Here is a 12719-nt window from a genome sequence, read left to right as displayed (position 1 = left end):
GCATGAAGAAATTAGGTAGCTTACTCAGGGTTAACTGGGTGTTTCGACTGTTTGTAGCTGTTTTATCAGGAGGAAAAAAAGAAAAGAGAAGCTGTTTTGGTTTTCTCCACAGCGTTAATATTACCTGATATTATATGTGTGTTTACATATTTACTGTCTATCTCCCTTATCAGAATGAAACTCCATGAGAGCAAGAACTTCTTTACTCTCATTCATAACTAAACCTTTAGTGCCTAGAAGATAGCTTGGTACTTGGCAGGTACTCAACAAAGGGTTTGTTGAATGATTAACTGCTATTAAGATAGTATTAACATTCAACTAGTTGAGAAAGTTGTCAGAAGGAAATAATGATTTAATATTTTTTCAAATAGCACAAATTTAACAATACAAACAAAAACAGCACAGAAAAATATAGTCTTTCACTTGATTTACATGTTATCTTCACGGTGGGACTCAAAACATTTCATAGCCATTTTCAATATTTCCCTATTCTAATAGTAATTACAGTGTAGAACCTTTCTGCACTAGGAACTGGAAGACTAGAAGGTCAAGGGAAAGCAGAATAAGCAGAGGGAGAATGAAGACGCAGAACCAACACAAACCACTTTTCTTGCAGAAAATGCTTGTGCTGCTCTCTGTCTGACTTAAAAGGATGCTACTGAGTATTCATTAATTTGAAAGGCGCCCCCACTCTCAAAGAAATAATAGATGCATGGCTATTCATGACGGGCAGGTAATCATTTGAGTCTCATTACAAAGAGTTCTCTGGTCTCAGTCCGGCTTTCTGAACATTCTGGTTCTCCCTTGATTATGAACACTAACCCAAGAAAACTAAACAAAGATAATTTGGAATTGATCTAAACTTCTTCTTGGAGAAACTTAATTCTAATCATTCATTTCAACTGGTTTGACAAGATTCATTTAAAAAAAAAAAAAATCATGAACCGTAGTGTTTCAAAGTCTTCTTTCAAAGTGGTCCTACCAGCAGCCAGGAGTGAACGCTTATCGCATTCCTGGTCAGAGTCTCAAATGGCAGAGAAACCTGAACTTTATTTGCAGGTTCTATTTTTTTTCTTAAAAATTCATGTGATTTACAAGTCCAGACCATAATATATTTACGTATGTTTTAATTTCATCTTTATGTCATGAAATCTTTTAAGAAGACAAAAATCCCAAACCAAGAAGATACTGCCAACACAAAAATCCCAAACCAAGAAGATACTGCCTTATCTATTCTGTAACTTCCCCCAAACACACACACACACACACACACACACACACACACACACACACACACACACACCATATCCCTGCAATATTCCTAGAAGTACTATATGCCCCAAATTAGGAAGCTCAGGTAAAAAGGGAAGTTATCTACTGGTATCTACTTTTATAGTAGTAAGTTATTTTTTATAAGTTATGAATTCATCTGAAAATGGATAAAAGCCAAAGCTCAAGACATAAAAGTGTGCACATTATATCATTATATGAGAGGATTCAAGATGCTCTGCCTCCCTTTCCATTAAAAAAAAAAAAAACATTTAAAAGCAATCAGTAGGCCAGGCACGGTGGCTCACTCCTATAATCCCAGCACTTTAGGAGGCCGAGGTGGGTGGATCACCTTAGGTCGGGAGTTTGAGACCAGACTGGCCAACATGGAGAAACCCCATCTCTACTAGAAATACAAAATTAGCGGGTTGTGGTGGTGCGTGCCTGTAATTCCAGCTACTTGGGAGGCTGAGGCAGGAGAATCACTTGAACCCAGTAGGCAGAGGTTGCAGTGAGTCGAGATCGTGCCATTGCACTCCAGCCTGGGCAACAAGAGCAAAACACCATCTCAAAAAAAAAAAAAAAAAGGCAATCAGTATTTTTCATGTATTTGCTCCCACAACAAAAGTTAAATATTATCTCCCCAATCTATGAAGTGGTTTTGAGCAACTCAATAGTTGGTGTTATCATATACCGAAGTGGCAAAGATAAGAAAAGCAGATTTCACACAAGGTAAAAATCAAGAATTCTGTTTTAGCCATGCTAAATTTGTGATGCTAAGCCCATTTTTAGGTGGACAAGTTCAGCACAGCAGGTTTTGAGTCACTGGCATAAAAGATATGGGTATATAAAGCCATAGGACTAGAGGAGATCCCATGAACCAACAAAATAGCTGGAGAAAAGAAGGCATTCCAGCAAGCAAAGGAAGAGGAAGAGCAACCAGCAGAGGAAACTGACAAGGAGGGGTCCTGTGATGTAGGAAAGGAGAATATGATATCACAGAAGTCCAGGCAAGGAAGTTTTTCAAGAGAGAGGCAGCGGCCAGATAAGTAAAATATTGATGAGAGATTGAGTTTGATGTGCACTGAGATGTGACTATGGGATTTAACTGCTTGGAAGTCACTGTGATCAGCTACCGACAAGCACTGTTTCAGTGAATGTTGGGGATGGAAACCTGACTGGAGGTTGAGAGACAATGAAAGATGAAGAAGTGAAGACAGAAAATACAGACAATTCTTTCATGTTTTGCTGTAAAGGAGAGAGCATAAAAATAAGACCACAGTTAGGAATGCCAATGGGAATGATAAAGAGAGGATATTAGTGATGGAGGAAGAGTGATGGGGGTATTACAGCAATAGGCAGCAAAGTCCCTAAAAAGTCAAGAGGGGAAAGGGATTCAAAGCCCAAAAGGAGATTTTGGCTTATACAAGAGTGAGGGTTTGTCTTCTTTTGCAACAAAAGGGAAAGTAAGAGGTGTGTGAACGAATACAAAGGGGTTGGAAGATCTGTGGATGGTATAATGAGGAAATTCACGTTCCAACTATTTCAGCTGTTTATCTTTTGTCATTAAATATGGGGTGAGGTTATTAGGTGAAAACGAGAAGGGAGGTGGGTTACAGATTGAGAAAACAGGAGAATAAAGCAGTAATTTTGAAAAGTGAGAAAGCAAATTTACTAGGGATATGTAGTAGATTGGTATACATTGTTGAGTTCCTTTTCCAGGTCTGTGGTTTCTAATGCAAGGTAAGATTAATTAATGTAGGTGTGTATTTTTCTTATCAATATTTAGCTGTGGAGATTCAGGCAGGAAGTAGATGAGTAGTTTGGTTTATCCAGAGTTGGGGTTTTTGCCAAGGAGGAAGAGACAGGGACTGATGGTAACAAATGACCACAAATAATAAGGGAAACACGTAAGTGGTAATGATGACAGTGAAAAAGTGATAGGGTCAACAAAAATGTCTCGATAAGGTTAAAGTAATGGTGGAGAGTAAGTATGATGGAAACAGGATCGGAGAGTGTGATGCTTATAGTCAAGATACTAAAGGTAGTGTAACTGCTTTCGCTAACGTTTTGTCCTAGGCCATCTTATCTGATATGTTCTATTTTCACTCTCAATCTCATGTGTCACATGGCATTAACATCTATCCTATGCTGACAACTCCCAAGTCTCCCTCTGTAACTGGACCTCAGTAAGTGGCAGAGCTTAGGCTCTGACAGACAAACCTGGGGCCAACTGCCATTTATTGAGCAATCTGACCTTGGGTAAGCCCTTTAGCTACTGTGGGCATCAGTTTCTGCCTCTGAAAACTGTGGCTTAACCTAGCAACCTTTTCATTCAGGTTTAAGATAATACAATGGATGTCAGCACGGACACTTCCACAAAGCAATCCCTCAAAAAAAAAAAAAAAGTAATAATATTACTATATCCAAGTGCCTATGAGCCAACTACATATAAGGATACTGCAGCTGCCTCAACCATAACATGTCCAAAATCAAACTTGGCCTCCACACACACTTGCTCCTCTTCCTGCACACCCTCCCATCTAAGTTAATGAGATCACTACTTCTCCACTTGAGCTACAACAGAGCTATGTCTGAATCACTCTTTCTACTTATCCTCACCATCCAAACTGTCACTAGATGCTGGTATTATACATTAAGTCTAAGAAGTCACAGATATGAAGATTCACCAATATTTTATGTGTCACTAAGAATGAAAAACTGTCAATTACAATTGTTAAGATACAACCAGATTCCAGAGATGTTATAATTTGAAAAAAAATGTACATCTCAGAATAGTCAAAACATGACAAATCTACCTCCAAATGTTATTTCACCTCTCATCTATCCTTTCCTTTGCATCTTCACCCCAATGAATTTAAGGTTCTCATTCTTTTACCTTTGATCTACTGCAATGACCACCTCCCAAGCTTACAAATGTTCATTTCAGCACACCTTTCACAATGATGCCAGAGCTACCTTCCTAAAATATGAATAAGCAGCTTTCACTCCTCTCCTACAACACAGTAATGATTTTTTTCCTGCTCATAGTTCAAGGTATAGCCTTCAAAGAACATAATCTAATTCTTAAACAGCCATTTCCTTTGATATACCATTTCAATATTTGACACAATGCACACTTCAACTTCACAGGTCTACTTATGTTCACCAATAAGAATATGAACATTGAGGGCTCCCTGTTTATGGGCTCCCTGTTTATGGAGCTCCCATTTCTCAGCTTGATGTATCCTCCTGGTCTCTCCATCCTCCCTAGACAGTAACAGAGAAAAAAAAAAAAAATTCCTTCCCTCCTTTTAAGATGCAAATAAAATGCTACCTCCTCTGCAAGCCTTCACTGATCTTTTTCAGAATTAACCAAGTCTTTGATAGGGCACTCTGTTCATTTATTTAATGTTCACCTCTTTCTGCATTGTGCTGTACTTAAAAACTGTTTACATCTTGTCTTCCTTAATAGATTTCAGGCTCACTGACCTGGGGGAGTGTCTTTCTCATCTTCGACAATAACTGTAAGATTAATAAAAGTGAATTTTGATGTACTATAATGAAAGGCTGAGATAATAATCCTAAAAATGTTTCAAGCAGCAAAAGGTCAACAGTCACTGTCAAACTGTGAAAAAGCAAAAGTTTAACCTCCACATTTAATATGCCAAAATGATACGGAACCACCACCACAGGCAGACTGCTTGGCTCTGTCTACTAAGAGCCATTAACAATGTCACCCACAGGAAAATTTTCTGCACTGTTGGATACCTGGTATTATCACCACCTTTATGTTGGAGGATTTCTGAAACAGCTAATTCATTTCTTTGGAAATGAATACTGGAATGAGTATTTATCAGATGAAGATTTCTAGACAACGGAATCAATTAATTTATCTTAGGAGAATAGAAATTTCTAAATAACTACTAAAACAAGTTACTTGTTATATATTTGACTGTAATCTGTGGTAGCAAAACACAAAGAATCTAGCACCCATCCTCTTCTACCCAGATCCTGCTCTGGGCAGAACAAAACACACACATGATTTTCTTTAATAAGATCTTTCCAAGACACAAAAAAAAAAAAAAAAAAAAGTCATCATTGTCACATTATTAGACTTTCTATCCGATTTACTCTCCAATGAGACCTGTTGCAATAAAACAGAACTCATTAAATAAAAATACAAGACCAAAAAATGGCAATGGTAAGTAACATACAATTCCAAACTCATCTGGAGTAAGCACATTAAAGTGGTATCCTAGGGAGTGGTCCCCAACCTTTTTGGCACTAGGGACTGGTTTCATGGAAGACAATTTTTCCACAGACTGGAGGGTTCCACCTCAGAACATCAGGCATTAGAATCTCATAAGGAGCACACAATCTAGATCCCTTGCATGCACAGTTTACATTCGGGTTCGTGCTCCTATGAGAATCTAATGTTGCCTCTGATCTGATAGGAGGCGGAGCTCAGGTGGTAATGCCACCTCGATCCCTGCTCACCTTCTGCTGTGCAGTCCTGGTTCCTGATAGGCCACTGACTGACCAGTACTGGACTGAGACTGGCGACTCTTGCCCTAGGGTATATCCCCCAGGTGTAAAGGATGGGCCCTTCTTACTGGAATGGGCCTGAGGGGGCAGTCCTTGGGGCAGATATATTAACCTTATAATCTGTTACTCTACTCTGATATTTCATTTCTTTTAAGGATGTTCCAGTCTTAAGAGACTCCAATCTACCACCAAATCCCCTTTCTTAAAAAAAGCAAGTATACTTGGGCAGAGACATGCCCAAGGCTGTTGTTCATTAATATCCATATCATCCTAGACTCACCTACCAGGAGTTATACATTGGCTTCAAACAGCGTTTCTCAGCTTTGGCATTACTAACATTTTGGACTGAAGAAATTTTTGTTTTAGGGGGTTTCCTGCATATTACAGGATGTTTGTCTAGCAGCATCCCTGGGCTCTACCCACCAGATGCAAGCAGCAGCTCCTTGAAAACAACGAGAGATGCCTCCACACACTGCCCCATGTCCCTGGGGGACAAAATCTACCTCTACCTAGTTGAGAACCACTAGTATGGGATATTCACAGGAATCTTACTAATAAGCTAGTGGGACTGTTAGTATGAAATCCATTTTCAGTTGTGGAAACTGAGACTCTAAGAAATGATGATATGGGTTATAAATGGTAGAGCTAGCATTTGTACTCAGTGTGATTCAACTGCAAAATCATGTGTTATTTCAACTAAGAAACAGTTATTTCTTCCTTGGAGCAGGGTTAGTGAACAATAATCTGGGAATAATAAATACAAGACGATGTGCCTGAAAGAAGTGAGATCCTGGACACTGATGGAGGTGATGGGAGGGAAGAGGGTATTGATGCACTTTACCAACAGGTCTTGCAATTATATCTATTATAAAATCAACCCCCCTGCCCTTCTAGCATCCTCCCCTCACTAGAGACAAGAGCCTACTCTGCTTCTAGAACGAATACTATTCTTTCTAGTACCTTGTCAAAACTTTATGGGTTTCTCTAGTGAAGACCTGGAAAGACAATAAAAAGGATTAGTCTTCGGTGTAAAAATGACTATGATAGGGGCACTACTACTTCAACATTAGGAATTTGGAAACTTTTCAAAGTAGAATTCCTGGATAGCTCTTGGTTACGTTTTAAGACATCCCTGGCTCTGGGCCAAAATTTAGGTCCTATAACTTAAGGAAAAAAAAACCTGTGTGAAATAAGTCACTTAATGCCTATAGTACTGGTTCCCCATTCCTGTCCAGGTAAAAGGAGAGATGATACATCTCTTCTCTCCCACCTTCATCCCTACCAGAAATGCTTTAGGATAAACTGGAACTGTATTTGTCAAGTAAGTATGTCAGCTATTACATACCAACCCTGAAAATTACTAGGATACATCTATGATTTTTGAATTAATTTATTATACACTATGTAAAAATACAATATTGTTAGACTTCTCTGAAAGTGACTAAATCCTTCAAACTTATTTTAAACTGGAAAAAAGAGAAAAATGTAGAACTTGCAGTCCATATGGCTTTTTTCCAAAGCAAATTACTTATGACAATTATGTACAAGGCTGGTTCTTAAATCCACTCTTGGGAACTGAGAGGCAATCAGGACTCAAACATGGGCTCCATGTACTGACGTGGATGACTTGCTGGTCAATCAACAGCTCCAAGTGAACAGTGATTAATGAATTTTGTCATACTGGAGTGAGGACTCTAAGTTGCATAAGGCTTTGTCCCTAGCCCTATCTTTTCAATATTTTAAATAAACAATAGGGGTGAGAAGCAGAGAGGCATCCCCTAAAGAAGGGATCCTTTTGATAGCATTCCTTATGGGAAACAGTCTATTAGAGGATACTCCAAGACAAAGGAACTCCTGCATTATAAGGAAGCTGATTTCATTTCTGGTTATTTCAGCCAGAAAGCTTGACCTTAACATTAAGTAGAAATCATTATTTTATGGAGCCACACAAGGCCTGAGTCCCTTCCAAATGAAAAATATTTTAATTATTTAAAGATTCTCTATCATATCCATTCATTCCAGAACTATTTCAGTCCACCTACTTTCCAACCCCAATTTCATTCTCTCCCAAATGCTTTCAAAATACTCTGGTTGTTTATCTTAAAGTGTAGGGCCCAAAACTGGACTCAGAGTCAAATGAGAAATAACCGAATATGATACATTTATGTTGAAAAAGCATTACTTTGCACTTCTCTTGAGAATCTCTTTCACCCTTTCATAAAACCAACTGCGGGCCACATTTGGCTTTCACTCATGGCAAAATGCATGCATGGCCAATAGAAAGTATTACATGCCATAATTTGGTTTCACAGTTTGAGTCTCAATTGAAAAGATAAACCCCGGAATTATCTAGAGGTAAACTGGTTTGTAACAGCCTGGTAGCACTATCAAAATGTCACTTAACAGATACCCTGGGATAGATCATTACTACATTTCTGCTGGCTGGCCCACCAGTCTAAGAAATTAAAAAAAAAAAAAAAAAAGGAAGAATAGGCAAGAAAATATGTTATACAAAAATCATCCCATAGGATGGTACCTAACTTCTTCAGGCCACATACAGCTCTTACTTACAACATTTACAAAGTAACTAAAAACATTATTGGGTAGAGAATATTCACTTTTAAGACTGAAGTAGAGACAGAGCTCTGAATTTTCCAATTTTAAGTGCAAAGGCAAAGCATTAACAGGTGAATACTTAGGCTCTCTCTCCTTCCTCTCCATCCCACTGGCATCTATCTTTTCAGATTTAATGCCCTGCCCTCAACTCTCTCCCTTCATGGTATCCACTTTGTGACCCTCCATCACAAAGTGGAATAATCAAATAATCAAAAGAGAAGATGGTGACTGTGAGATCTGGGGACATACGGTGACAATGGCACAAGAACAAATATCTTTAAAAAAGAGCTAGGAAGGAAGGACCTTAGGACCATTCTCAGAAGTGGCCAGAGATGCTCTATGTTAGGGAAGCAGAAGTGAACCTGAGGACAGGCCATTTTTAGTAGCTCACAGTATAATATGTGTAGAAGGGTGAGAAGCACAATCATATTGAATTTGCTTTCACTATACAAAAGGCAAGAGTCATGGAACCAGTTGAAAATTCTGGATGTACTGTGGCAATTTCCAGAACAAACAGGTCTCATTTGGTTGGGAATGCAAATCTTCATTTAGAAGTGCTCCAGCTTCATAAAGCAACTGGGAAGAACAATTACTGGAAAAGGCTGGTTTCCTCAGTTTGAGGGCTGGCCTCAAGGGCTACAGCAAAAGCTAACAGTTATTAAATATTATGTGCCAGACTTTATGCTGAACTTTGCACATGCTTTGTGTAATCTTCTGAAAACTGAAAGGATAGGGAATTCATGTTATTACCATATTTCTACTGTTACAGATAAGGAAACAGGCTCAAAAGAGTTAAGTAACTTCAGCCGGGCACAGTGGCTGTGCACAGAGGCCGAAGCGGGCAGATCACCTGAGGTTGGGAGTTCAAGACCAGCCTGACCCACATGGAGAAACCCCGTTTCTTCCAAAAATACAAAATTAGCTGAGCGTGGTGGCGCATGCGTGTAATCCCAGCTACTCGGGAGGCTGAGGCAGGAGAATTGCTTGAATCCGGGAGGCGGAGGTTGCGGTGAGCAGAGATGGCGCCATTGCACTCCAGCCCGGGCAACAACAGCAAAACTCCATCTCAGAAAAATTTAAAAAGTTAAGTAACTTGTAAAAGGTTGTATGACTGGTAAGATTAGAACCCGGCTAGTCTGAATGTAGAACTCAGGCCCTCACCGAAATTTCTGCTTCCATGGTGGTATCTGGCTGGGGAGGCGGATGGGGAAGCCAGTTTAAAAATCCTTATTTTTTCTTTTTTCTTTTCTTTTCTTTTTTTTTTTTTTTTTTTTTTTTTTTTTTTTTTTTTTGAGACAAAGTCTCACTCTTGTCTCCCAGGCTGGAGTGTAATGGCGCGATCTCAACTCACTGCAACCTCAGCCTCCCAGGTTCAAGCGATTCTCCTGCCTCAACTGGGATTACAGGCGCCTGCCACCACACCCGGCAAATTTTGTATTTTTAGTAGCAATGGGGTTTCACCATATTGGCCAGGCTAGTCTCAAAACTCCTGACCTAAGGCGATCCGCCTGCCTCGGCCTCCCAAAGTGCTTGGATTACAGGTGTGAGCCGCCGCGCCCGGCCTAAAAAGTCTTAATCTTTTTATTTTTATCATCTGATTTTTATTTTATAATAAAGTTAACCAATACAGAAAAAAAAAAAAACCACTAAAAGTGCCTGCTATCATGGATGAGCTTAGGTGAGTGTTTTACGAAGTAATCTGAAGACGAATGATGATAATGATAGAGGTTCAACTGTGAAGACTCAAAGCCTTAGTACTCCGAAGACACAAATGATAGTATACAGGTTCAACCACAAAGACTCTAAGCTATAGTATTCTTATTTTAAAAATGGAAAAACAGCCCTATCTTAAAGCACTGGTGTGAAGAGTAAACAAAATAATATATGCATACAAAAGCACTCTGTAGTCTGCAAATCACTCACTATATTCTATGAGGTATCACTCTCATTAAATACAGAAAGTATAGGTTTGGTAAATCAGACAGAACACTGTCAACACAATTGCAAAAGACAGCCTGTAACCAACGGAAACTAGGTATAATGTGTAAAAAATTACTTCCCAAGCATATTTTTATCAGCCTTTAAAGCTAGTGTTGGAGGAAATTAACTCAGAATTTAACACCCATTTCCAGGGACTTTATGTCAGGAGCCAAATGCAGACTGCGGCAAATAGAAACATCGCTTCTTCCCTCCCCCTAGCCATGCATGCAGGCAGTAAGTAGTAGCAAATGCCAGCTCAAACACCACCCTCGAGGAGGCCATCCTTAATCTCTCCAGTCAAATTGATCAAGCCATCCCCAATACATAATCTCCCAGCACATTTGCTATTTCATTGGCATTTCATTGTGACTGCTATCAAGAATTATCAGTTGCTTCCAATGCTGACTTACTTCTACTTTTTGAACCCAGTAAATTCACACAGAACTTGAATCACCCCAGGCAGATCGTACTGGCCGGCACTCAAATGCGTGCTCTAGAAGTTTGTATTTCTCAAATCTAAGTCTACGGCTGTAGTTTCAGTCTGCGCTGGGGGGTAAACACACACCCAGACACACTACAGACGTAAAAATAATTCAGGGTGGAAAAAAAATTGGTGGTTGTATCTTTCCCCTTCTTGATCTATTCGGTAAAGAAATGCTCTTTAAAACACCAAAAGTGAGGCGCAAATGGAAATGAAAGAGCAGAGGAATGCATTAGAATATTCAAAGCTCCGTTTCTAAGTCAGAACCACTTTCCCTACCTTGTTTCACAAACACAGTAGGCACCTCTTGCATCACAAAGAGAGAGTATTCTATCTCCTGACTGACCCATTCTTGGAGTTAAAGGCCACACCTCTTATTCTAATACCCTCCACAGGCACTTACTATTTACTTTTCAAATTAGGAATTCAGAGCAAAGGTCATCCTCAAGGCCAGGATAAGAAAAGGCAAAAGGTCTTGGAAATGGAAAAGACTCAATACACAGCACCATAGGCCCCAGAAGATGAACACTAGTTACACGGAGGAATAAAGAGCCCGAGGTGAGGCTCCCAGGAAATGTGTTTTAATAGGCTTCACTACACGCCACGCGAGCCTGCACAGGGAAGTTAAATATCGCTGCGACGTGTTTCTGATGGGGCCTCCTGCGAGGCCGGCGTCTTGCCGGTGTGAGGCCGCGGGCGGTGGCAGGGCCGTCTCGCCGCCCTCCTGGCAGACCACGGGCCGCTGTCACCCTCTACCGAAAGGCGCCCAGATGAAACCATTAATCACGGTGCACTGCCCCAGTCTCCCAGGACGCGGCTCCCATCAAGAACGCGGGTGAGCGTTTTCTCCCATCTCGGCGCCTCACGCCCCTTCCCCGCCCCCGCACGAGACCGCCCTCGGCCCGGCAAGCGACTTCATATCCAACCCCGTTTTGTAGCTGTGCCCACAATCACCCATTACCTTCCCCAAGCAAATGTGGCACGTGATGGGCAGAGTGAGCGACAATGTAACATTCTGCACGGTCTGAGCCATGGCAGCTTTCAGAATCCCGCCAACACGGAAGTCCCGCCGACCTACCGCGACTCCTCGCCAAGACTGGGCACGCGCGGACCGGCTACGGCGGCCCGATAGGGCCATAACCCGCCTGGGAGAGAAAACGCACTTTGGAAACGCGCGATCTCCAAGGCATTTTCCTTTCATTAAAAAATAAATAAATAAATATATAAAATAAAATAAAACAAAATCACTGGTTAGGGAGCTGCAAGATACCTACGAATGTGTAGGAAGGTAATTTACTACAAGTCTCGAGGATATTGGAAAATCTAAAGGAATGCGTAATAGTGGAGAGAAGAGAGGAAGATACGGAAAGGCGATTTTTAAAATCCCCAAATTGTTATCGGGGATTGGATGGGGTGAAGGAGAGTTTTTCCCTAATTATTAAACCCCACACAGTCCGTCAACACAGCGCAATCAAAACATGAAGAGAAAAGACGTTATCTACACGTTTCAATTTTTTTTCAAAACAGCTTTCCACCTCTGTCCTCTTTCCACTCAAATAATATAATGTGCTTCCAGAGGGTACAATAATTCACTTAAGAAAACAGTGATTGTCTCCTTATCTGTGTCTGAGACGATCCGGATACATTTAATCGCAGCTTTCCCTGAAAATACGCTTTCCCTTGGGCTGTTCTTGGTTTTCCACCAAAAGGAGATTTAACGTTTTAACGTCTTGACTTCAGGTGCATGGTTGGATACGAAATGTACCGCTCTGCTGTTGAACCCCAAGGGAGAATTATTTGTGAGGTTATAAATTAGCTTTTCCTA

At 40.4% G+C, this 12719-nt stretch overlaps 1 protein-coding gene across 1 annotated transcript in view; it reads right to left on the bottom strand.

Moving 5' to 3' along the window:
* OBI1 (ORC ubiquitin ligase 1) overlaps window positions 1-12099 on the bottom strand; it is a 43252-nt gene extending 31153 nt beyond the window's left edge. The window contains exon 1 of the mRNA XM_011741422.3: window positions 11856-12099. Within this exon, the coding sequence (XP_011739724.3) occupies window positions 11856-12095 (240 nt within the window). The 5' untranslated portion in view covers window positions 12096-12099. The remainder of the gene's footprint in view (window positions 1-11855) is intronic.
* Between the last annotated feature and the right edge of the window lie 620 nt (window positions 12100-12719).

Source organism: Macaca nemestrina, chromosome 16 (assembly GCF_043159975.1).
Source record: "Macaca nemestrina isolate mMacNem1 chromosome 16, mMacNem.hap1, whole genome shotgun sequence".
NCBI classification, from domain to species: Eukaryota; Metazoa; Chordata; class Mammalia; order Primates; family Cercopithecidae; genus Macaca; species Macaca nemestrina.
The sequence above is the reverse complement of the archived record's forward strand: the minus strand, read 5'-3'. Positions and strand labels throughout refer to the sequence as shown.